The sequence below is a fragment of the Siphateles boraxobius genome, unplaced genomic scaffold, assembly GCF_051911475.1.
Source record: "Siphateles boraxobius isolate OS27281-9 unplaced genomic scaffold, OSU_SipBor_1 2, whole genome shotgun sequence".
NCBI lineage: Eukaryota > Metazoa > Chordata > Actinopteri > Cypriniformes > Leuciscidae > Siphateles > Siphateles boraxobius.
The window spans coordinates 1,816,000-1,843,172 of record NW_027508810.1 but is presented as its reverse complement, the minus strand read 5'-3'; the positions used below and the strand labels follow the sequence as shown (position 1 = coordinate 1,843,172).

The 27,173-nt window shown below is 43.6% G+C and overlaps 1 protein-coding gene across 2 annotated transcripts; it reads left to right on the top strand.

Annotated features, from left to right (window-relative positions):
* The first annotated feature begins 14,253 nt into the window (after positions 1 to 14,253).
* On the top strand, positions 14,254 to 24,391 carry LOC143744242 (E3 ubiquitin-protein ligase TRIM35-like). 2 transcript variants are annotated; one of them, XM_077235624.1, is made up of 6 exons: positions 14,254 to 17,407; positions 17,982 to 18,077; positions 18,187 to 18,417; positions 18,535 to 18,557; positions 18,639 to 18,757; positions 21,796 to 24,391. In XM_077235624.1, exons 1-6 carry the CDS (start codon positions 17,012 to 17,014, stop codon positions 22,335 to 22,337), a joined length of 1,407 nt encoding a protein of 468 aa, XP_077091739.1. In that variant the 5' UTR covers positions 14,254 to 17,011; the 3' UTR covers positions 22,338 to 24,391. The 2 variants fall into 2 exon arrangements, with proteins under 2 accessions (XP_077091739.1, XP_077091740.1); XM_077235625.1 differs by having other exon boundaries at positions 16,919 to 17,407; positions 17,985 to 18,077; positions 21,796 to 22,989.
* The last annotated feature ends 2,782 nt before the right edge of the window (positions 24,392 to 27,173 follow it).

Here is a 27,173-nt window from a genome sequence, read left to right as displayed (position 1 = left end):
TGCTCAGAGTAGATAAGCAGGTTAGATCGATCTCCTGTGGGAGGTCCTAACCAGTTTCTATTTTTTGTAGCCCAAATGTCTTCATGTATAAAGTTCTGTCTCAAAAACAGAACTTTGGGTTAAGATTGTTGAAGGGCGACATGCAAACATCACTGCTGAAGATATGTGCTACACTACTACCTTCAATAAATTCTTCTCCCCACAAGAACTCTGGTCAAGCTTACTTATTTTATGTATTGGATAAATCTAATATATTGGCGAGCCACCCAAACCACTGCTCGCCCAAATACAGCTAAATCTAACAATACCTGGGATTAGGGTTAGGGTTAGATAAAATATCAACACATGCTCAACTGTTTCCTTTACTTGGCATATTTTGCATAATCCTGTACCATGTTTCCCTATAATATGAAGTGTAGAATTAAGTTTTGTATGTCCCATCTTTAGTCTTGTTAATATAACCTGATCGTCTCTATTTAAATTTTGTGTTAATATACTTTTTTTTCTTACAGTATTATGTATATTATAAAAATGTCTTCCTGTTTTACATTCATTCCAATTTATTTGCCATTTCTGGTTGCAAGCTTCTTTAATGATACTTTTTCCTTCCATACTATTAATGCAACTGTAATAGTAGGGATATTTGGTTTAAGTGACTCTTTAGCCATTTGATCAGATCTTCATTTCCTGGTATATTAGCATGTGTGTCACGTTTTCTATGTGTTTAGTTATGTTCTGTGATCTTGTTTCCCCTTGTCTTTGTGATTTTTGTTTAGTCCTGTTAGTTTTTCCCGCTCCTCGTTTGTGTTCAGTTTCTTTACCTTTGTTCAGTTAATTATCCCATTAGTCCCAGTTCTTTTAAGTCTTGTGTTTTCCGTCAGTGTTTGTTGGTCGTCGTCCTTGTATGGTTGTGTTACTGAATTCCTGGAGTTTGTTATTTTGATCCTGTATGTTCCTGAAGTTAATTTTGTAAATAAATAATTTACTTTGAAGTTCCTGCATCCTCGTCTTCAGCTACCTGCACTCAACCTGACAGAACAACCAACCCTTACAAAAATTAAAAAAAAAAACAAAGATGAACAAGGGAAGAAGAGCAAAGAAGAAAAAGGTGAATCCCATTAACACACCTATCCTCTTTCAAAATGAGCGCTCTCTTGAGGAGTATGCAGGGCTTTACCTGGAGCTGTATGATGACATGTCGTTGGAGGAAGAAGAATTAACACAAAGTTTCTGGGGAGGATTAAAGGACCCACTAGCCCAGATACTACTTGTAAGTGACCTAAATATATCCTTCCTGGAGTTTGTGGATCACACACTGTGGGCGTGTGGATCCGACTATCTCGTGGAGGATCTCCCACTCCAGCCAGTTCCTAGTCCGGTATGCCCTGAACCCATCGCCTGCCCGCCAGAGCCTGAACCCATTGCCTGCCCGCCAGAGCCTGAACCCATCGCCCGCCCGCCAGAGCCTGAGCACACGGCACGGGAGTCAGCCCAAGAAGATGCAGCGCTTATGGTAGTGGCTACAGCCATTCTGTGTGTGTGGGCAACACGCACATCCATGATGTTATTTGAAACCAGTTCCGAGTCCCATGATGTGCTGGCCCCGTCCAGTTCCAAGTCCCATGATGTGCTGGCCCCGTCCAGTTCCGAGTCCCATGATGTGCTGGTCCCGTCCAGTTCCGAGTCCCATGATGTGCTGGTCCCGTCCAGTTCCGAGTCCCATGATCTGCTGGTCCCATCCAGTTCCGAGTCCCATGATGTGCTGGTCCCGTCCAGTTCCGAGTCCCATGATGTGCTGGCCCTGTCCAGTTCCGAGTCCCATGATGTGCCGGCGCCGTCCAGTTCCGAGTCCCATGATGTGCTGGTCCCGTCCAGTCCTGCGCCAGAGCCCGTTGATCCTGCGCCAGAGCCCGTTGATCCTGCGCCAGACCCCGTTGATCCTGCGCCAGAGCCCATTGATCCTGCGCCAGAGCCTACTGATCCTGCGCCAGAGCCCACTGATCCTGCGCCAGAGCCCACTGATCCTGCGCCAGAGCCCACTGATCCTGCGCCAGAGCCCACTGATCCAGCGCCAGTCCTGTCCAGCCCAGAGTTTCCTTTGCCGCTGGTCATGCTTAGCTCAAAACCCTCTTCACCGCTGGTCCTGCCCAGCCCAAGACCCTCTTTGCTGCCGGATCCCCCCTTCCCTGTTAATTTCCCCATTAAAATTTTGGGGGGGCGCCCACCCGAAGGGTCCTCACCGCCATGGCCACCCGAAGGGTCCTCACCGACAGCTCCGCCCTGGACGCCCCACGGTCCGACAGCTCCGCCCTGGACACCCGAGGGTCCGACAGCTCCGCCCTGAACGCCCGAGGGTCCGACAGCTCCACCCTGGACACCCGAAGGTCCGCCTGCTCCGCCGTGGCCACGTCCACAGCCTGTTCCACCCCGGTTCCCTGAGCTACCAGCTCCGCCCTGGAGGCTTCCCGTCCCTGCACCACCATGCCCTCGTCAGCCTCCAGGGCGCCCACCCTCCCACCCCTTTGGACGTTATACGGCGTGAGGACGCGCCTTCGGGGAGGGGGAGGTTCTGTCACGTTTTCTATGTGTTTAGTTATGTTCTGTGATCTTGTTTCCCCCTGTCTTTGTGATATTGGTTTAGTCCTGTTAGTTTTTCCCGCTCCTCGTTTGTGTTCAGTTTCTTCACCTGTGTTCAGTTAATTATCCCATTAGACCCATTTCTTTTAAGTCTTGTGATTTCCCTCAACTGTTTGTTGGTCGTCGTCCTTATATGGTTGTGTTACTGAATTCCTGGAGTAGGTTATTTTGTTCCTGTATGTTCCTGAATCTGAACATATCACAACTTTATTTGGCATCACTTCTTCCACCCAACTAAGAGCCATCTGAATTGCCACCAATTCTGCTGTATACACTGAAGTGTGTTTTTGGTTCAGTCCCTGTGATCTTCTTCTTCTTCTTCTTCTTCTTCTTCTTCTTTAATGGCGATTAACTCCTAAGGAGCACTATCCCCACCTACTGTGCTGTAGAGTCGGCGGTATGGGGCGGTATAATCCCTAAATTGAATTATGCACGTTAATAAATGAATTTACTTGCACGTTAATACATGAATGAAATTACTTTCAGTTGGTGCGAGATTCCTGGCTGCATTCAAAACAAAGCAAACAGATGAAAACTGATAAACTGTTTTGATAAAGGTAACTACATGATGCTTTTTTAATAGTAGGCTACTGTAAACGCTTATGTTAGAGCAAAGCAGAATAAAGATGTGTAGCTTTTTTTCTCTCTACCGCCAGTGACATAGCAGTTAAACTACTATCCTGTCAGTGAGAGACTGTGTGCATGTTTGTTAGCTTTGTTTATAATAAAGCTGTGGTCAGAGTCGGTCTTGCAGTTTTTTTGTATAGTTGTATAGGCCTACTTAACCCTTATTTAATAAAAGTTCTTAAGAGTTGCACGTCTTGCAACAATGTGTAATGGTTTATGTGTTTATTGTATGGGTTGCATCACTTAATGGTAATAGCTAACAGAAAAGGCAGTAGCAATAATAAATATAGGATATCTGATATCCAAAAAAAAGTCCCCATACCAAGTGCCCACCCATTGAAAAAAATGCCCCCCTGCTGAGCACAGTCTGAAGCCGGCTCTGCTGTGCTGGATGGCAAATTAACCTTGGGTGATAAGTCTGAAGTTTAAAACTGTTTCCTCTTCCTTCTCACAAATGGACCATTGACTATCTATCTATATTATCCCACATACATCATTATTTATCATACCTGCAATAGAGGTTACATTGAGCTTCATCCGGCGCTACGTCTTCAGCTCCTCCGTCCACACTCAGCCCCCATGGTGGGTTCAACGTTAACATATTATATTCTAAATCCCAAACCTGAATCATATATAAACGCAATTAGTGCTCTATATATCTGTCTGTCCATTAAACTTTTTCCTAAAATATCCTCATTCATTATTCTATCCTCTCAATTCTTCAAATGACTGAATAATACATCCCGAAAAATATTATACTTACTACAAATAAATAATACATGACATGCATTTTCAGATACACCACACACATCACATAATCCATTTTCATGTAACCCCATAATTGCCAATGTTGAGTTTAACCCTGTATGTCCCAGTCTTAACCTAGACAGCAATACTTCTTTCCTATTTCCTTCCTGGCAATTTATCCTCCCTACTGTGTGTGTGATACTATAACACCATCTCCCTTTGCTACTACTATCCCATCTAATTTGCCACTTATTCATTAACTTTCTCTTTAAAAATGATTTTTCCTCCTTTTTCCCCATACCTAACATCCACCTCCCTCTTGTCTAGTGCTTTTTTTGCTAGTTTGTCAGCAACTTCATTACCAGATAACCCAACATGTGCTGGTGCCCAACAAAAATACACCACTATTCCAGTCTCTTTCAGTCTGTATAATGATAAATATACTTCCATTAATAAATCTTCTCTGTCTGATCTTGCATGTACTATACTAATTAAAGCTGAAGAAGAATCTGAACATACTACTTATTTGGTCTGACTTGTTCAACCCACTGTAGTCCTATTATTATAGCTGTTAATTCTGCAGTGTACACGGACATCTCATCAGTCAACCTCAAACTAATCTGTTTTTTAAATTGTGGAATATATACTCCTAATCTAACCTTTTGACTGATAGGTTCCTTAGAACCATCTGTAAATATGTGTAATACTGAATAAAATGTGTTATTTAAAAAAGCATTAACCTTATGCCGTACGCATAACTGACCTTATAATTATATAAATCCAGTAATATTTCTAATGCTTTTGGTGATAATTTCTTTAAGATTCTATAACTTATCATATCTTTTCCTGGTGTGGTACTCTTTGAGTTATTAATTGCTTTTTTTAATTCAAAATAACTAAACTCGTCGTCCAAAATATTATTAAAATCTTGCTTTTTCTTGCAAACATCTCCATAGATATTCTTAATTTGCTGACGTCTTGTTAAAAATGTATCATCCAAATTTTCAATGCTATGAGCTTTAGCAAATGTTTGAGCCAACATAGTAGCCTTGTCTTTATCTGTGATAGCTACCTTCCAATTTTCCTCCATTACAGGTATTTTTTTAAAACTGTCAATTCCATTCATCTTTTTAATCATACGCCAGACTGCATTTATTTCGGTTTCCCTCCCTATCGTATCGCAACAATGTTGCCATGCTGTCCTTTTTGTACTTTTAATAATCTTTTTAACATAAGCTCTTTTTCTTTGACTGCTTCTGGGGTGAGTGTTCTTTTTAAATACTGAAATGCTTTATTCCTTTCTCTGATTGCTGCCGCACTCCTCTGACCACCATTGTACATTCTTTCTTGTATTTATACCACTTGATAGTGGGATAGACTGAGAGGCTGCAAAATAAATTCCATTCACTACTTTATTATATCTGTCATCAACACTACCCTCTACTGACAGATTTTTGAGTTGTTCTTCAGATAACATTTGAAGTTTTCCCCATCTGCTTTCTTATATATCCATCTTACAACATAATTACATTTTTGAAGTTGAATCTGATTTTGAATTACACGTCACTGGAAAATGATCACTTCCTTAGATACTGACCATATACATTTACCAGCTAATGATGCTGAAACTATTGTGATATCCAGACATGACATTCTACCACTTGGTACTATTGTTGTTGTTATTCCCCCAATGCGAGGTGCGAGTTTGGTCTTTTATATCACTGTATTAGTCCATTAAGCTAGGTTAAGCGTTTTGTCCTGATGGAAGGGGAATCCTTGAGTATGATGAGGTATTGAGGGAAACCGATTATAATCTCGTTCATGGTAAAAGCTGATAACATGTAAGGCTACACAGGGTAAGTAGCCTAACAATGAAGTTAATGAATGAAACATAAAAACAGCATTTGTGCTTTTATCATCTTTTCCGCATATATACTGACCCAGATAATCATCACAAAAAACTTAATGCATGCTCAATTGTTGTAAATGAGTATTTATGAATGAATGGCTTGCTCTAACTGTTGCTCTGGCTTCGTCAACAACACGCGCTTGCACCCCCTGCTGGTGAGGTCTGCTAACAGCAGATGGGGATTTTGCTCGGTAATCTACTGCTTTTCCTGCAGTTCCTGGACGTCAACGTCGAAATTGTGGAAGTGAATTTACAAAGCGAAATAAAATGGACCGAAAACCGCCTGTTGAATATTATAGGTTATATTTTTAATCAGTTTAAATATTTCGGAAGTTAAATATGAAAGGCAAATATGGATTATTGAAATTTTACTAATGAAAATGTTTGAAATGTTTTGAATTTAAATATTCACAGCTTAAATATTCAACCGTGCTAAATTTCAGTCCATAAAAAAGCAAGCCCTAAAAATACAATCCATTAAAATACAAGCAGTGTTAATGCAATGCATATTTTTTTCAAGTATTTGCAATTCAACAGGCTTTTTGTTTCAAAAACATTTGGCATTATTTTACTTCCACATTCTTTATCAAGTTCAGCTGTTCCATTGACTTATCAATCAGAGAGGTTTGTTCCGGTCCAATATGTATTCTTGTATCGCCAACATGTTTCCCTCTACGAGCTGCTTCTGCGTATGTTACATTCTGGGTGAATTTTACCTTTTGGATTTCACGAGCCTGTTGCTGTACTGGACATCCTGCATATGCAGCAGCTGTGTCTCGTGTCTGTGTCTTTTCTGTGTATTTAAGCCCTGTGTTTCAGTCTGTTCCTTGTCTGTCGTTGTCGTGTTATGTTTGGTTGCTCTGTTCTAGTGTCTTGTTATACAGTGTATGAGTGTTAGAGTTTGTTTAAATAAAAGCTGCTGTAAGTAGATCCCGCATCTTTTTCCTGCTTCAACCTGCATTGTGAAATGATTTGTGTACTTCTTTCTCAAGTCTCTTATCTCACTACATTGCAGCTGCACTTAGTGTTTTTAAAGGAATATTTAGATTGAGTATTTAAGTTACTGTTGCACTTTTTTTTAAATCCCTTTTATTTAACAGATTTTTTTCTGGACTTTAAATTTTAAAGAGACTATTTTCTTATATTATGCATACATGAGTTTTTAGATTCCTAGATTTATTTATTTTTTGCACTGTTTTTTTTTATATACAGTTATATTGTGAAACTAAAATAGCTTTTTTCATTTTATAGTGTTTGATTTGTGGCTACATTTAAAGCTATTTTTCACTTAAGAAAAACAAATAATATATTACTGTAAAATGTATGTCAGATCATTAAAAAATACTCTAGTTCACTGTATGTATTTGTTCATGTTTTATTAAGGGATAAGTCTGAAGCACACCATAAAATAATTCTATACCATTCATACATACTGTATAGAGCTGTATATACAGATACACACCCAGGTATCGGATCAGTACTCGTTATCGGCCGTTACCCTGAGCCCAGGTATCCGAATCGGTATCGGGAAGGGAAAAGGGTATCGGAACATCTCTAATTAATAATTCGTGAAAAAGACCTGAAGTCGCGATCACATGCTGTCTGAAGGACGTGCATATTACGCAATTTATGGTTTTCACTCCCTAATCCTAACCAAGGGATTTTCAATGCGCAGCATATGCACGCAAAAAAACAAACATTTTTGGCGTATTAATGGCACGAGAAATAACATTCGTGGTATAGATACGCACTTTCATGAGATTGTGTCGTCGCTTCAGGTCTGAGGCCGGCAGCGCCAGCACGTCCCGTGCTTTATTTTCTCATGCATGCATGTTTCTTTGTTGCTTCTTTTGTCAACCGCTGCACGTCTTTTTACTGTTCTGCCTCCGTTGTTTAGTGAACGTAATAAGTGGAAGCAGAACTCTGCACACACGTCCTGACTCCTGGTGTCACACAGCAATGCAAATTAAGAAATACGTACGGCTCTAATTATTTAGAGTGCTATCATTTTTAAAGTACGGTAGGCTACTAATAAAATTTTATGTCGTGCCGTTTTTAATAGCAGGGTATCACGATACCTTTCTAGTACTGGTATAATGTGCAACACTACCAAGGAGCGGTTCTTCTTCACTCAACAGCCTGTTTTGTAATAAATCATACTGCAACGCTTGCTGAAGTTGTTTGATATGTGTTACGAGTTTCAAATTGTGTAACTAGAGTAACAAATGATTTTGATTGGGATTCACTACTCTCAACTCTCCTAGATGAAACCCTGGAAAACAGAATCACGGAGTCAGTGAGTGAAAGAGCGAACCGTCATCTTCGTCTTCAAATCTCTGTCTGAGAGAAGAGCAGTCCGTCACCTGGACACCGTAGTAGTGCAACAATACTGCACTTTGGTTCCGCTTTCTTTGCTTGCTCCCTACGTTAATATTGTCTTCCACAATAAAAGTTTAAATTCTACTAAACGATGCGCTGGTTATTGTGTTATCACATAAGGGTGTATCACATTTCTGTTTACAATCCTGTGAAAATGTCTCAGTTACTGTTGTAATCTTTCCCTGAAAGAGTGAGAGGTTGTCAAGTCAAGTCACCCTTTATTTATATAGCGCTTTTACAATACAGATTGTTTCAAAACAGCTAAACAGAGAAAACAGAACCAGTCCTCCTCTGGCCAACGAATGAGGCAAAGGTAAAGTCGAGTTCGCTCGCCACTGCGTAATACATTACCGCGGGATGGGGGGTGTTCAGTTCATAAACTGTGGACAATGGGAGCTTATTTAATGTAGCCTGTAAATTAATGTAGGCTATATTTCCACAAAACGGATAATGTAATACTTTGTAGTTGTGCTATCGTGGCGTAATAATCTGTTTGGTTGTAAAATGTATTACCTGAATGAAATGAAATCGAATGTATCGTCCTGTGGCATCATTCATTCACAGATAGCATACGAAGATTTTCAACTAATAAAGATCTGCATCGCTGGCAAACATATGATGCATTTGCAGATTTGCTTTCATTAGACTGTAGGTCCACAGCCAATGCTTCAATGCTTCATCCAATGCTCTTGATGTTCTTAAGTCTTCCTGTTACGACTCCGAGTCGAGTGTGAATTGAAAGCGCTTCAGACGATTCAGTGCATGCAGGAAACTGAAAAGATCATTCAAACTGATTCACAAACCAATTTAGACAGATCTGCCAACTTGTTTGATGAAGTCTTTGAACAGAATCGACTCAAAAGAGTGATTCATTTGTAAATTGAGCATCGCTCGTGCCCATAAAAAGATACAGCGCGCTTGGAATAAACAACGCATTTAACAACATGTAGCTTGTTGCATGCATTCAAAATAAAGTAACTAGAGGAATGTTGCCTGAGGACGAGGAACTTAAAAGAAGTAAAAGTACAGTTTTTTCATTAGAGATGCACTCGAGTTAAAGTAAAAGTACCCCCATTTAAATCTACTCTTAAGAGTACAATTACTCCAAAAAAAATACTCAAGTAAATGTACTTGTCCTGTCGTGCATGATCGGCCTGGCGATGTCCACCGTAGTGGTCCAGGAGCACCATCGTTGGCTTAGCCTGGTTGATATGATGATGATGATGATGATGATGTTGATGATGATGATGATGATGATGATATATACTTTATTTATCCTGGGGGAAATTCAAGTATCCAGTAGAATATAAAACCTATATTAAAATAAAAATTAAAATAAAATTAACTTATAACACATAACTCAGTAGCCACAGTAAAAAAAGTGCAAAACAATAAACAGTGCAAATGGAGTGCATATGGAGATCAACAGTCCAGATGGAGTGCAAATGTTAGTAAATAGTATAGATGGAGGTCGAAATTGTCTAATTGTCTATTGTCCTCCCTGCTATGACTTAAAGCTGTTATACAGTCTAATGGCCAGTGGGACGAAATATTTTTTAAGTCTGTTGGTGGAGCTGGGCTGGGACAGCAGTCTGCCACTGAACACACTCCTCTGCCGGAAAACGGTGTTATGCAGAGGGTGGTTGGTGTTGTCCAGTATGGAGAGCAGTTTGTCCAGGGTCCTTCTTTCTGCCACTGTCACCAGAGAATCCAGCTCTAAGCCCACTACTCAGCCAGCTCTCCTTACTAATCTGCCCAGTCGCCCAGCATCTCTCTTCTTGTTGTTTCCTCCCAACAAACTACAGCATAAAAGAGGACGCTGGCCACCACAGATAGGTAGAACATCTGCAGTTTTTTGCAGATGTTGAAGGACCCGAGCCTTCTCAGGAAGTACAGACGGCTCTGCCCTTTCCTGTGGATAGTGTCCATATTTCCTGTCCATTCCAGCTTGTCATCCAGTTGCAGCCCAAGATATTTATAAGTCCTGACCACCTCCACATCAACCCCCTCGATGGACACAGGATTGAGATGTGGTTTCTTCCTTCTTAAGTCCACCACTATCTCCTTAGTCTTGGAGGAGTTCAGCTGCAGATGGTTGGTTCTGCACCACCTCACAAAGCCCTAAACCAGGCTCCAGTACTCCCCCTCCTGTGCATTCATAATGCAGCCAACTATCGCAGTATCGTCTGAGTATTTCTGCATGTGGCTGAGCCTGGAGTTATACTGGAAGTCAGATGTGTACAAGGTGAAGAGGACTGGAGAGAGCACGGTCCCCTGTGGTGCTCCGGTGCTGCTGACCACAGTGTCTGACGTGCAGCCCTTCAGTATGACGTACTGTGGTCTCTCTAGAGGTAGTCCGTAATCCATGTCACCAGGAGTGGGTCGACCCTCATCTCTGTCAGCTTGTCTCTCAACAGGAGCGGCCGGATGGTGTCGAAGGCGCTGGAGAAATCTAAAAACGATATTCTCACAGTGCCCCTCTCCTTGTCCAGATTTGAGTAGGCCCTGTGGAGCAGATAGAGGATAGCATCCTCCATGCCCATCTTCTTCTGGTATCCAAACTATAGTGAATCTTGTGCATGGTGAACCTGCGGTCTGAGGACAGCAGCCGTTCGAAGGTCTTCATGATGTGTGATGTCAGTGCTACTGGTCTGAAGTCACCCGGCTCCCTGGGGTGTTTTTTCTTGGGAACCGGGATGAGACAAGAAGTCTTCCAGAGGACTGGGACCCTTCCCAGCTGCAGGCTGGTTAAATACATGCTGGAGTGGCTCCCCCAGTTCAGCAGAACAGGCTTTAAGCATCCTTGGACACACTCTGTCCGGGCCCTCTGCTTTCCTTTGTCGGAGCCTCCTCAGCTCTCTGCTCACCCGATGTTGTTGTGCTGCAACTTCTGTTCTAGCTTCCTTCTGTAGTCCTCCTTCGCCTATCTCAGGTGGATCTTGAGTTCTTCCAGTACGCGCTTCAGCTCATCTCTGTCACCATCCTTAAATGCCCTCTTCTTCCTGTTCAGGATGTCCTTGACATTACTGGTGATCCAGGGCTTGTTGTTGGGGAAGCAGCGTACAGTTCTAGTGGAGACTACAACGTCCATGAAGAGTTCAGGTAGTCAGTAGTGCAGTGTGTGACCCCCTGAATGTCCTCACCATGTGCTTACTGCAGGACGCTCCAGTCAGTACATTTAAAGCAGTCTCTCAGAGCCTCCACTGCCTCAGGAGACCATTTCCTAAAGGAGCGTTTGGTCGTGGACTGTCTCTGGATAATACCAGGTTGTGATCAGACTTACCCAGTGGGGGCAAAGGAATGGCAATGTAAGCATCCCTCACGTTGACATACATGAGGTCTAATGTCCTGTTCTTCCTGGTGGGGCAGCTTACAAACTGGTGAAAGTCTGATAGTGTGAAGTCCAGTTACACGTGGCTGAAATCCCCGGAGATGGCGATGAATGCGTCCGGATATTGTGTTTGCAGTCTCGCAATGGTGTAGTGGATTACGTCACACGCGGTCTCTACGTGTGCACGTGGAGGTACGTAAACAACAACAGCAATAGCATGGGAGAACTCTCTAGGCATGTAGTACGGTCTGAGACCTACCGCCCCTGGTTGCACCATCTGTTGTTGATAAACAGTGCGAGTCCCCCTCCTTTGCTTTTCCTGCTGCGTCCACAGTCCCGGTCCGCTCTCACTGTAGTAAATCCAGATAAATCCAAGTTAGCGTCCGGGGTGTTCTTGGTTAGCCAGGTTTCAGAGAGCCAAAGTAAACTGCACTCCCTGAACGTCCTGTCCGTCCTCACAAGAGCAGCTAGCTCGTCCGTCTTGTTGGTCAGACAGTTCACATTCCCCATCACTATCGACGGAACTGAGGGCTTGTACTTCCACCGCTTAGCTGCTATCCTAGTCTTCACCTTCACTCCGGCTCTGCAGCCTCGGTGCCTCTTCCTCATCTCCTCAGGTATATGGTGGAAAATGCCGACTCGTACCATTGTTTGTTATGAAAGCAGATTCTCCATTGAATAAACAAGTTTTCCACTGCTATGTTTTCCGTAAAAAGTCATTGTATCCATAGGATATATAAAGTTTTACACCGCTAGTTTTATATAAAGTGTTAAGGAGTACTTTAACACACTTCAACTATTAAAAACAACACGACACGTATGGAGCTACTGGATCAGCGTCCTGCTCACGCTGGCGACCTAATGCTCACTGATATGGCGGTTGTGGACAAGGTTCGGTTCCTGGTCTCCCCAATTTCACAGGTTGGGCTGGTCGGCGACGCGGCGGAGAACTGCGTCCAACAGTTCTCTGCCGCCCAAGAGCAGACGGAGGCCATGCAGCACATCCTGCCCCGGTGGGCGGCTGCTGCTTCCATCCCGCAGCCGGTGGCAGTACCTCTGCCTGCTCGTCGCCGAGGGCGTTCCCTGGCTGCCGCTCCCGCTGGGCCCCCGCAGCAGCCTCCAACCAGGCCTCAGCATGGAGCTGGCCACAGTAGGGACACCCAGCCTGCTCCAGGCGCTGCCAAGCTAGGTGGCAAATGACAGCGAAAGCATTCCGGAGCGGGCCGCCCAGGGATGAAGGAGGATGCTCTTGGAGTTGGTCACCCATCCACTCCCTCCCCCCGGGTAGGGCCGGGTGGAGTCTTCGTTTGTGTGTGTGTCTGTTCCATCGCTGGCTCCTAAAAGAAGCGGAGCAAGCGGTACCCACACTTCACAGTTCCTGGGTCCAAAGAGGGCAAGTCTGGCGGTGTGCGACCCTGTAAATCCTTGCACCCCTCAGCCCCCTCTTGTTCACCAGCACGGCAGCTGAGTGCGGTTTGAGGATCCGGTCATCGGCCTTCTCGCGCATCCCTGGTCATCACGTGGAGACAGGTAAGTGTCGTGCACCACACTCAGACCCTGCTTCGGGCCGCCCCCGGGCCTTCCGAGCTGGGTCCCTATCCTCCACCTCGCTGCCCCATCTCGGGTACATCTGTGGTTCCCTGGCCCCTGGCCCGGTTTGTTACACGCCAAAAAGGCTTCCCAACCTGTCCAGATTCCCCGAACTATACCATCAGACTCGGCTTGCGACTCCTTTTTGCTCGGCTTCCGCCCATGCTGAGTGATATTCATCACACCTAGGGGTTGAGCAAAGATGCTCCTAGAAATAGTTACTTTAGTCACACCTAAATGTTGAGCAGTGCTCCTGTCTTGTGTGCGAACGTCGCAGTCTTCTGGCGAAGGACGCAATGCAGCCGCTCCCTCCAGCCGACATGAAGGCCGGCTTTTATAAGCCTGTACCACAATTTGACCCTACAGAGGTGGGTCACAACCATCTTGGTCCTGTGTTAATTGAGACGGGCCTTTTTTCTAAAGCCTCCGTTCAATTTGTTACACAGAGATGCATTTCCAAATGCTCCGTCCACAAGATTGGTCTGCAGTGTTCGACCTGAGGGCCATCCTGTGTTCGTGCGTTCGAAGGGTGTGAAGTATCAGTACAAAGTCCTACCCTTCGAGTGCTAGCCAGTTGGGTCTTCAGGTCAACTGGGAGAGAGTAATCTCGCCCACGGGCTGAGTATCTCTTTTTTAGTTTGGAGAAAGACTCAGTCCAACACGTCTTTTCAAGAAGAGAGTGCGTTCGGCTGGTGCTGTGTAGAAGTGAAAAGGGTCCCACTGAAAGAACTTTCAGAGGCTCCTGGGGCATATGGCAGATGCAGCCGCTTGGCTTCCTCCATATGAAGACCGCTTCAGCACTAGCTTAATGATCGAGTCCCGAGGTGACCATGGCAGAGCAGCACGTCCTGTGTGACAACAGTTCACCCCGGCCTGCTGCCAAACCCTCACCGACTGAGGGGCCATGTATAAAGGCCTGGGCGACCTCCGACTGCATGGGCATTCGTGCCTCGAGTTGTTGCAGTTCACCTCGCTTTGAGCCACCGCTGCTCAGCGAGCTGGTACTGGTCTGAAAAGACAATATCGCGACCATTGCACTAAGCTTCCCTCGCATGTCACAACTAACCCGTCACCGCCTCCTTGGAGTCAGAAGCTTCTGCAGTCGCTTCATTCCACTATTTTTTCCGGCCTGCTCAATCATGCCACCAAAGAGCCTCAAAACAGTTATGGCCAGGGAGAGTGGAGACTCCATCCCCTGGCGGTGCAGCTGCGACGGGTCCATTTCGTGGTCTCACAGTTACATCTGTTGCCTCTCCGGATTCGCTCCCCTACCAGTTGCGTATTTCTGTCCGAGCGGACAACCCTTGGCCAGACACCGGCTCTCAGATGGCCTCAGGGGCCCTACAGAAATGCGTTCCCCAGTGAGCCTTCTAAAAAAGTGGCTATGCAATTCATTTTGCTATGCCTGCTCAAGTTCAGTGATTTTCATCATACTCACGTGTTGAGCAGAGATGCTCCTAAGCTCAGTGAATTTCATCACACTCAGGTGTTGAGCAGAAATGCTCCTGAAGCTCAGTGATCTTCACATGTAGTGTTGAGCAGTGCTCCTGTCTTGTGCGCGCATGTCGCTTGCACAGGAGTGGAGCAGGTCTTGATAGTTGTCCCTTATTGGCCCAACCAGACCTAGTTCCCCTGCCTTCCCCTGAATACATTTCAGGGACGGGGCATGATGGCACCTGCGTTCAGACACCTGGAGAGATTCAAGGCCGGTCCTAAGCTGGACAGGGAGGTTCAGGTGGCTACCGCAGGAATATGTGGTAGTTACCATCACTTCTGAGACCACCCCCTAAAAAGAGGAAGTTGTGCTTACGCCAATTAGAAGTGGAACCTATTAATTGAGTGAGTCTTCTCTCCGTGTGGAGATCCGTAGAGTGTTCGGTCATTTCAGTATTCTCTTTCCTGCAAGATGGGTTGGAATAGGCTGTTTTCCTCCACCCTCAAAATGATGTTGCCTCTGTTTTCTTGTCTCACATCATGATGCTGATGCATGGGAAGCACGTCTGATCGTCAGGTTCCTGAGGGAGCAAAGGAATTGCCTTGCGCCCCTCTTTATCCTCTTGGGCCTTATCTCTGGTGCTACTGCACTCAGAGACCACCCCTGAGCCACTGCAGGCAGTGAGTTAAAAATTCTGTTTTAAAAGAGTTCTCCTGCTCGCTTGGTCTCTACTAGACTTGCTGGCTTTTGGTCAACAAGTTGTGCCTGGAATTCGGGCCGGCTAACTCTCACGAGCTGAGACCCCGGCCTGGATTTGTGCCCAAGGTTCCTACCTCTCCCTTAATGGGAACGGGTGGTGAGCCTGCAAGCGCTGCTCCGGAGGAGATAGACCCAGCCCTGGCTTTCTCTGTCCATCCGCTTCGTTGTGGGTTACATGCACAGAACGCAAGCCTTAAAACCACAGACCAGCTCTTATCTGTTAAGGAAATCGGCAGAGAGGGAAGGCTGTTTCCAAGCGAGGTTGGCCCACTGAATGGTGGCTGATTCATCTTGGTGAAGATTGCGAGATGCACATGTCCACTTGAGCTCCTCTTAAATGAGTGTGTTCTCCCGCCTAGGCGTTGACACAAGGTGCTTTGCTGACATATTTCTAGAGTTGGGGGCTGGGCGACAGCTTAGTCGAACCACTGCTTCCTGTCGGCTCCCTTCTCATGAAGCCAGTTTCACCTTGAGCCCGGTTCATAGTGTCGGCTTGCTGCGCCATTCCCCTCCTATGGACTGGATACGTGCTCCATTTCTGCTCCAGTTGAGTTCCCTTTAACCGAACCCTGTTGAGTTCCTCTGCACCCCTCTGACATCGGACATGGCGGAACGCCCGGTGTTAGGCCTACCACTCATAAGCTTGTGGAATCTGTGTTAGGCTGGGTCCATATGTTGCGATCCCTACGGTGATCCCATATATGTATTCTTCCACGGTACGGCTCCCTACAGCGAGCCTGTGTCTTCCCTTGGCAGAGTATTTTCTGCCGTCACTGTCCGGTGAGTCTCCGCCCATCTTGGCTGGAGCCACCCCAGTGACATTCCATATGTCGTACTGCCTGGTCATCCGCCCAGTTCATATGTGTATTCTCCACGTTACCTCCCTTCAGGTAGGATGTGACTTCCGCACCGCCCCTTCCATGTACAGGGAACGCTTTCCCAGTGGTCCTGTAGGAACAGCAGTGACTTACCTGGCCTAAGCTCTGTCCTTTCCCGCCTCAAAGTGCGTCAATAGTACTCGAAGATGACTGGCTCCCTGGCGTGATCCCGCTCAGTCGACGTCGACTACGTCCTCCGTTTCCTCCTTCAGGGAACGGGGGTTGCATACACAACCAGAATGTTCTGAATTCAGCAACTGATATTATCCATGACCCCCCCCCCCCCCCCCACACACACACACACACTCAACACACACAATGGCGGTCTATCTCTAAATTTTGTTTTATAGTATTAAATTATTTTAGAATGTTTTTTTTATGCTACAGACTCTCACTTGATTCTTTATTCATTTCTTTGTTTCCAGAATACAGAGCACAAATAAAATAAAGATACAACTATATAACCAGTCTGTCTTCAGAAACTCCACCCTCTCACAAAAACAACCAGGAAGTGACTAGTCATTATTTCTGCCTTTCATTTTTACTGAAAGCTAAAACGAGTCACAAAAGCTAAAACAGAGGAGGATACTTTATATTATAGCATTTTTGTTTATTTCTGAATGAACACAAATTATATTTTGATTGTATTTACTCTTTAAACCAAAGTTCAGAAAGTGAAAGTAAATTGTAGATCATTGGATCTTTTACAAGACGAGGAAATGGATTCAAAATCTGTGGAAGAGCTTTCTTGTCCTGTTTGCTTTGAAATCTTCAAGGTTCCTGTTATTCTGTCCTGTAGTCACAGTATTTGTAAAGAGTGTCTACAACGGTTCTGGAAAACTAAGACAACTCAGGAGTGTCCTGTCTGCAGGAGAAGATCCTCAAAAGATGATCCACCAGTTATTCTCGTGTTAAAAAACTTGTGTGATTCATTGATAAAGGAGGGAACTGAGAAACGCTCATCAGGATCTGAGGAGATCTGCAGTTTACACAATGAGAAACTCAAACTCTTCTGTCTGGAGGACAAACAGCCTGTGTGTTTAGTGTGCAGAGACTCAGAGAAACACACCAATCACACATTCAGACCCATCAGTGAAGTGCTTTCATCTTACAAGGTAAGACACATGTCTCTCCTTTCATATTATTTTGAATACAGTGCTAAACATAGAAACAGTATTATTTGTGTACACAATAGACCAGTATTTATTTTTGCTCAGACTAAATCTCTGATTTACTACTGATGTAAAATTCTGCATTAAGCTTCAACTGCTCTGATGTTCAAATATTCTTGAATGTAACAGCATTGGGACAAAACACGTTATGAAAAAATCAATGTCATGGGATATTCATATTTTTTAATAAATATCTGATGTGTGACAAGACACACCAAAAAGTGATTTATACTGACATTTTTTCTCTATCTGTATTTTTATTTACACAACCTCAAATATATGCATGGATATAATAATCAAGCATTGGCCATTGCAAAAAACACATTTGTTTGCCGAAAACACGATTTCTTGATGTTCATCTTTTCCAAATTATATAATTAAAAAATATATGTCCTGCAATTTTGAGACACAAATGCTTCCTGAGAATGACCCATTCAACATATAAATAATATAACAATAAAAACATGTTTAAAACTCTTAAAGCTGCAGTTTCACAGATTTTCATCTTAACCTGTAGGAGGAATTTAATACAGCACTGACGTCCTTACTAAACAAGCTCAAACATGGAGAAGAAATGAAAGAAGAGTGTGATGAAACAATTGAACACATCACGGTGAGGATGAATAAAGTTAAATACTCAACATTCACACAGAGTTTATTTATTGACATTAGTGGAGTGTGTTCATACAGAGCTGACTGAAGTGAATGTGATTTGATTTCAGTCTCAAGCTGAGCACACAGAGCGTCAGATTAAAGAAGAGTTTGAGAAGCTTCATCAGTTTCTCAGAGACGAAGAAGAAGCTACAATCACTGCACTGAGGGAGGAAGAGGAGCAGAAGAAGCAGAGGATGAAGGAGAAGCTGAAGGAGATGAACACACACATCTCAGCTCTTTCACACACAATCAGAGACATGGAGGAGATGATGAAAGACAATGACGTCTCGTTTATAAAGGTGACAGATCAATCTGGCTTCATTCTTTGTGCATAAAACAACTTGTATAGAGAGGCTCATTGACAATGAAAGTGATTGCTAAGATATTAAAATGTTTTTAAACTCTATATTTTCCAGAACTATAAAGTCAGGATGGAAAGGTAAGTGAGCTGCTCATATCTCTTCTCTCAGTGGATCTAAACTCAAATTCACTGCAGTTCTGACTCCTGAATGTTCCTCAGAGTCCAGTTCTCACAGCCGGATCCACGGATGAGTTCTGGAGCTTTGATTCATGTGTCGCGTTATCTGGGTAACCTGCCGTTCAGAGTCTGGAAGAAGATGCTGGAAACTGTCCAACACAGTGAGTCTCACAGATCTGACACAGTGCAGAAGATATTTCAGATATAAACACACACAACATCAACATTTGATAGAAATATATTTAATAATTACTTGAATTTCTAAGTGAATCTAAAGTGTGTTTTTAGAAAATCATCAGATCATACAGAAAAACTTGGGAAAGCACTGCACCTACCCCCACCGCTGACGCGTCAACCTCTACCACGAACTGACGTGAGGAATCAGGGGCGACGAAAATGGGAGCCGAAACAAAGCGACTTTTGAGTTTGGCGAACACAGTCTCGGCTGTGTCGGACCACCTGAACGTCACTCTGGGAGAGGTCAAGGCTGTCAGGGGTGCGGCTAGTTGGCTTAAATTGCGAATGAAATGCCAATAGAAGTTGGCGAACCCCAGAAACCTCTGTAGGGCCTTGCGTGAATCTGGACTTGGCCAATCTATCACAGCCTTAACCTTGTCAGGATCCATGCGCACTCCCTCAGACGAGACGATGCAACCTAGGAAAGGAACAGACTGTGGATGAAACGCGCATTTCTCCGCCTTGACAAAAAGCCCATTCTCTAGCAACCTCTGAAGCATTTGTCTGACGTGTTGAACGTGTCCCTGGAGAGACGACGAAAAAATGTCATCCAGGTAGACATATATGAATTGGTCTACCATGTCTCTCAACACGTCATTGACGAGTGCCTGGAAAACTGCTGGGTAGTTGGACAGCCCGAACGGCATAACCAAATATTCAAAGTGACCCCTGGGGGTGTTGAACGCGGTTTTCCAATCACCCCCCTTCCTGATGCGAACCAAATGATAGGCATTACATAAATCCAGTTTTGTAAAGATGGAGGCTCCCTGCAACCACTCGAAGGCTGAAGACATCAGCGGCAAAGGATAAGTATTGTTTACCGTGATGTTGTTCAACCCTCCGTAATCAATACACGGTTTCAGAGATCCATCCTTCTTACCCACAAAAAAGAATCCCAGCCCCGCTGGAGAAAAGGAAGGACGGATGAATTTGGAAGCTAGAGAATCAGAAATATATTTCTCCATGGCCTCCCTTTCAGGAACAGAAAGCGAGTAAAGTTTGCCCTTAGGTGGAGACTTACCTGGAAGTAAATCTATGGCACAGTCATAGGGATGATGCAGAGGAAGAGAAGCAGCTCTGGACTTACTGAACACCTCCTGCAGGTCGTGATAGTCAGCGGGCACGTTAGATAAATTTGCCGCCTCCCTCTGAAAAACAGAACAGTCAACCCTCGGGCTATGCTGTATCAGCCAGGGGTGACCGAGGACTATGGGTGCCATGGATGAGTCCAGAAGGAGGAATGAAATCTGTTCCGTGTGATTGCCGGATGTGACTAGTGTCAGGGGGTGAGTGCAGTGTGTTATGGCTGGGAGTTCTTGACCGTTGTGCACTGACTGCGGTGGTGTTCTTGAGAGTGGTGATGGGTAATCCGAGTGTCCGAGCCAAAGTGAAGTCTAAAAAATTTCCCTCAACTCCAGAAGGGCTTGCGTGGGATGGGACCAGGTACCCCACAGCAGTCTTACCGGAAGGAGAGTAGAGGGTGAGGTCTTGTTCATGGAGATCAAGCCTGACAGTAGCCTCCTGTTCACTGCCGGGCTCTGTATTTACCGGGCAGGTGTTCAAGTAGTGACCGGCTCCGCCACAGTAGAGGCAAAGACCCCTGGATCTCCAACGCTCTCTCTCCTCCCGGGAAAGCCGAGCTTTACCCACCCTCAGTGCCAGCCCGATGAGCCTGTCGAGTTTCCCGGGTAAGTCCAGCGTGAAGATCTGTTTCTGGATGCGGTCAGCCAACCCATGCAGGAAGATGTCCCACTGTGCTTCCTCGTTCCAGTAACACTCGGCGGTCAGGGTACGGAAGTCGATGGAATACTCCGACACTGAGTGACTACCCTGGCGAAGGTCAGCGAATTGATGAGCTGCCTCTGGCCCGGTGGTCGCCCGATCAAAGACTCGCCACATCTCCTCCGAAAGTGTCTGGAACGAGGAACAGCATTGATGACAATTTTCCCACACCGCTATTCTCCACATTGCCGCTCGTCCTGTGAGCAATGTCAGGACCAAAGCCACCTTAGACTCCTCCGTGCTGAAGGTCTGTGACTGCAAGGAAAAGAACATAGAGCATTTTGTTAAAAATGCTCTACAAAAGTTAGGCTCACCAGCGTACATCTCCAGAGAGGGCAGACGTGGGTCAGGCTGACGGATGGGTGCTGGTGGAGAGTGGGGAACCGGCGGTGGACTGGGCACAGTGGGACCAGCTAAGTGTTGGAGCTGTTGGGTGAGCTCGGACACCTGTGCTACCAAGGATTGTACTGCGCGTCCAGTGATGCCCAGATGTTCCTCCTGCTGGTCCATTCTGGTGATACTATGGGACAGGAACTCATTCAAATACGGAGTACTGCTTGCTGAATCCATCTTGGTCAGTTCGTTCTGTCAGGAAATAATCTGAGGATTCAATTGCAAGTAAAGGTAAGTATTTATTTATAAATGATGGTTGATGAGATGATGGTTGCAGCAAGTCACTTGGCAGCACTGGGACGCTGTGGGAATGCCAGTATCCACGGAGAGTGAAGGTGGTGCGGATGTGGTCTGTGAAAGTCCGGGTTGTGGTGAAAATAGGAAATCCGGAAGTCGTGATGAGACAATCAGCAGAGTTCACGCGGAACTGGAGACAGGCAAGAAACACGGGAACATGACACAAGCGGGAACACAGGAAACATCCAACAACGAACTGACAAAGACAAGGTGAAAACAGAGGGACTAAACAGGGTGCGCTGATCAGCTGCAGCCGGCGTGCTGATGAGACGCGGCTGGAGACAGAATTCATAAACCGTGACAGAATTAGGATACAATAGTGTTTACTGTATACTGATATTAAACCTGAAGCCTCAATCCATTCTGACAGTAACTGAGAGACAATTGTTATGATTTATGCTCTCTTTCAACAAAGTCTTTATGTGTTTTACATTTACATTTCTAATACCATCATATCTCATCCTCTAATCTGATGTTATTGTCTTTGCAGCTCCATTGACTCTGGATCCAAACACAGCAGCTTCTTGGCTCACACTCTCTGCTGATCTGACCAATGTGTCGTACAGTCGTGTAGGTAAAAAGATTCCTGATAATCCTGAGAGGTTTGACAGGTATGCATGTGTCCTGGGATCTGAGGGCTTTAACTCAGGAACACACTGTTGGGATGTGGAGGTTGGAGACAATACAGAGTGGAGTCTTGGAATAACAACAGCATCAAACCAAAGGAAGGGAAAGGATTTCTTTAAGTCTAATGTCTGGCGTGTGGATTACAGGAACAGCAAATACGGCTCACAATCCCCTGAGCAACCCGGCACTGTCTTTACTGTTAAACAGAAGCTTCAGCATGTGAGAGTTCAGCTGGACTATGACAGAAAAACAGTGTCATTCTCTGATCCTGTAACTAACAAACATTTACTCACGTTCAAAACAACCTTCAATGACACAGTCTTTCCATTCTTATATAATCACTGCAGAACTCCTCTGCGGATCTTACCAGTTAAACTGTTTATTACATCAGAAAATCACAATTAAATCTGAAATCTGAGGTTTTGTAAATTATGCTTCAATAACAACACTGTAATAAAAGGGTCTCATTCATCACATGCTTAAATGTAAAATTTAAAGCCAACTTAACCCTTGAAGTCTGAATGTTCAAAAGTGCAAATTCCTTAAGGACACTTTTGTCTTTTTCAGTTTTATTATATTTTAATAATTGTTCATGTGTTAATGCCAATTTCATCCATTTTGGCACAAGTGTGTATTTTTATTGGAATTTTCTTATTTCACCCTCATTTTTACACTAGTAACACAAAATATTTACACTCAGGACATTAAGGACAAAAATATCCCTATTGAAAACATAATTATTTTTTTTATCCCAGGGCCATTTAACAAACAAACATCTAACATTTTTATTCTGTTGGTAAAGATACAAAATTTAAAGTTGGACTTTTTCATAAGATGGCGCCATTTTCTCAGGTTTGGCCTATAAAGCAAATACTCGCTTTATTCCTGTTTTCTTCTCCTTTGTATCAATTGGATTAATGATGCAACTATAATTTGTGTGGATGTCAGATGTGGTTTGTATATGCAGGTACTAGAAAAATTGTATGTGTGTGTGTGTGATATTTGATAAAGAAGATTTCTGCTGTTTATACCAGTGGAGAGACCCTAGGCACCTAAACAAGTCTCTAAAACGTCCACATCACCCCATGCGCACAGTGGAAGAAGTAGCAGCGCAGATGCCAAACTCCACTGTATTCTCAGTACTAGACCACAAAAGCTCATTCTGGCAGATTTCACTGGATCATAAGTCTTCTATACTACTTTCAGCACGCCATTTGGTTGGTAGATTCAACAGAGGGGGTCTGGACAAAGGGAAATTACATATCACTGTGCTCGAACTGTTGTGGTTGTGGCTCCGCGACAGGAAGGATATGTTTTCGGTTTCGTCTGTATTCTTTTCCTTCAGTCTCCACAAGATATAACCTTGGTTCATCACAGAGCTGTTAAAAAAAGGTTAAGTGTAAATAGACTGATTTCTTACTCTCAGCTTAACTAATCTGTTAAATGTGTTGCTTTTAATGATAAAGGCTTTGAGTTAACTTACAATGTAAGGAACTTCATAGGGAACTTTTCATTAAGGAATATCTGTCACAATTAAAGAAGGAGGATGTAGAACATAGTGCTCTGTAGCTTTAAATTAGAGACCTGCGCGGGACACAATTTTCAGACCCGCTCCCGCAGTGTTCAGTCCCGCTCCCGCCCGCTCCCGCAAAGATTTGTCATTTTTAGTCCCGCTCCCGCCCGCATCTGTGATATAATGTCCCGCTCCCCCCCGCACTTTCTGTCTGACGAAAGGTCTTGGGGAAAAAAATGCGTGCGCACAAAATTCCTTACCAATACTTGGTAACATATTTATTGGTAAGCCTGCATATCTTCAACCATACAAAACATTAAATAGGCATCAGTAACTAACGCCAACAAAGATAAACATTAATCGGCCCAAATTCCATTAGGCTTAACGTGTAGGCTAACATAAAAACAGCCTTAGGCATTGCCTACACATAGGAACATTTGTAAAACGGATAATTCTTATCTACTATATTATAGACTTCACTATATCACAGGCCATTTAAACATTTAAAATGTGATCACAAAACACGAAACGAGAAGTACTTACATCTGAAGCGCTTAGGCCTATATCTGAAGCACTAGAGGCGCTCTGTTCCTCGTCCATGCTGTCTATTTTGAACTTGAACTAGCTTTCGAATTCGAACACGGAGCAGCGGGAAGGAATTGTCTCTAAACAAGTGTGCGTGACATTAGGCCCCGCCCTACCCGACAACATTCACAAGTTTAGGCTGCTTAAAACGTTTTTATTGCTGCCAATCAGAATCTCCCTCATTTATATATTTTACTTTACACTCATATTTAATTTGCGGGAGTGCAGCGTATCATCCCTCCCGCCCGCATGGTGATGAAGTTATTTCCCTACATGTTAAACTTCTGTGTCTCCTAAAGTTATATGTTGTTGATCGAACCTTTTACCTTGCCGCTCGTCATTAAACACTAGTTACATTCAACACAAGTTACTTGAAATATGTATATTTTCCTACTGTGTTAGAACATTAGTGTATATCTGGCTGCTGTAACTCTGTGTATATATGACATGTTGGTTATGGCAAGAAAATCAGAGAGAAAATGCATCAGGTGATGTTAGTTATGTGTTGATGATGACATAATCATCATGTAGAGGCCTGAATCAATGAGCTCATATATAGACATGTCTTTGATTATATGGATAATTAATTTTACATTATTGATTGTAGTAGCCCTATGATTCATGTGATCCATCACTGTTGTGATAATCTAAACAGTTGTAAAAACATTGTGCACAATAAAGGTTTGAACTACTGTATCTTTCAGACACACACAGACATCAAGAATCAGCATATGAATCTCAACAATGGTGATGATAAAAGTACAGTTCATTATAGGAGCCATCAATCAAAACTCATCAATATCTCCCAGCATGCATTGCAGCATAAATAAATTATGCTGAATTGCCTAAGTATTTTCTTTTATTATTATTATCTGTTTTTATTTTTGCTGTTGTTTTTGCTGCAACTTTTAAGTAGCTTGTTTTGTGATGTTCAGACAGAGTTTTATCTGATTATTTTGTTGATTGTCACCGTTGTTGAGATTAATATGCTGATTCTTGATGTCTGTGTAGGTCTAAATCGTGCAGTAGTTCAAAACCTTTTTTTATACACCATGTGTTATGAAAGTTCTTCGGATTATCTGTTTGTTACTGACTCGCATGCGGTAGGGTCACAGAGCTATTATACTTAAAACTGTGAAATATATTAGTATTAAACATACCTTAAACAATGAAAGAAAAGACTCTTTATGAGATCAGTGAATCAGGCCACTACATGACAATCATGTTATCACCAATAAATAGCCAACAACTCTTTGACATTTACTCTCTGATTTGCATGCCATAATGAATGTGTTTTATAAACAAACAGTTAAAGCAGTCAGAGAAATCCTAAATTTAGAAAGTCAAGGGTCAAGAGCCCAACTAAAGCAAACACTCATCTCCATAATGATGACTTCAAACTTTATAATTTTCAATAAAACATCAACGTCTAAACCTCTGGTAATTCTCAATAATAACTTTTATGACAAATTGGTTTGTAATTTAATATTTTTAAATTACAGGCAACCACAACTGGCAGATTTTTTTTATACCATAAACTGCCGTAAAACATAAATATTTATGTTTAACATCATTTGTCAGACAGAAATGGTAGTTATTTTGTAATTGATTTTCTGATTTTATGTCCTCCACTCATTTGTCACGGCTTTGACAATAGCAAAGGAGGCAGAAAATCAACCTCTCCAAAATCAAAACAGTTCTCTAGTGCAGTGACCAAAAACTCAATCTCAGTGGCAGGAGGGTGGGGATCACTTCCATGCATGCACTCGTATTCCACAAGCACTCTCTCTGCGATAGATGTTTCAGCCGGCTCGCTCATCTGCTTAGACACGTGTTGCTCAAGCTCCGTTGCGGTGTTCAACAGTCTGGGTGGTCTTGGCTGGGAACTGGGTTGTGAGTGGGACTGGCGTTGTTGTCCACAGTTCCAACGGTGAGTGGTGATCCACAAGACGCCAGCACCCACTCCTCCAATTCCATGAAGCTCCCTCAAGGACCCTCACCACACAACTGCGCTTTTGTGGCGGTGTTCAGGTTGTTGTTCAGAAATGAGTACAGGCATTTGTCAGAAAAGGTTGTCTGATGGGCTAGGTCGTGAAACTTCCTCTGGAGCAAGGAACTGTTCCTCGAGGGAGCGTTCTCCCTGTTCAAGGCACAGGAGGTGAATAGCTGGGAGGTTCTCAAAGTCCAAACTCACACACACACACACACACACACACACACAGTTCAAAATTTTAAATTATTATCCGCCGCTTATCTTATTTAGGCCGTGTCTACAGTCACAGATCGTGTTGTAGAACACACACGAAAATGATGATGAAGGCAAAATGAAGATATGTCACCTAACCCTCACAGATTTTTTTTTTTTTGCATTTTTACATTTTCAAATAAGCATAATTTAGTATGTGTATTCGTCAGTTTTCCTTGTGTGGACCGCTGGATGTAGATGATCTCAGGTTTTACTATCCCTGTGGGGACATTTACTGCCCACAAGGATTGACAAACAAGAACACACACATACACAAACACACGAGGTGTACATACAGCATTGGACGTCCCCTATAAAGACTGACCGTTAGTTTTTTCTACTTATTAGAAATAAGCACTTTATAGGCCTCTGAAGTGGAATAATGTGACTTATCTCCAGAATGCTGCTGTAAAAGGGTTTGATATGAGGTGTGCATATAGTATGGGATGTCCCTTATGAGAACTGACCATTAGTTTGTTCTACTTATCTGAAATTAGGTCTTTATACACTCCTGAAGTCGATTAATGTGATGTATCTCCAAAACGCTGCAGTATAATGGTTTCATATGAGGTCTGAATTCTGTATGGGATGTGCCATATATAAACTGACCATTCGTTTTTTTCTCCTTATTAGAAATTAGGTTGTTATGGGCCTCTGACGTAGTAAAATGTGACATTTCTCCAAAATGCAGCAGTAAAATGGTTTGATATGATGTGTGCATACTGTATGGGACGTCCCCTATATAAAAATGACCATTAGATTTTTGGTAACGCTTCCTTTTACAGTTCTGTTCCCCATGTACATACTATGTACTTATTATAGTAATTACAATAACTGGGTAATTACTAGGTACTAACCCTGAACCTACCCCTAAACCTAACCTGTAACGCTTCCTTTT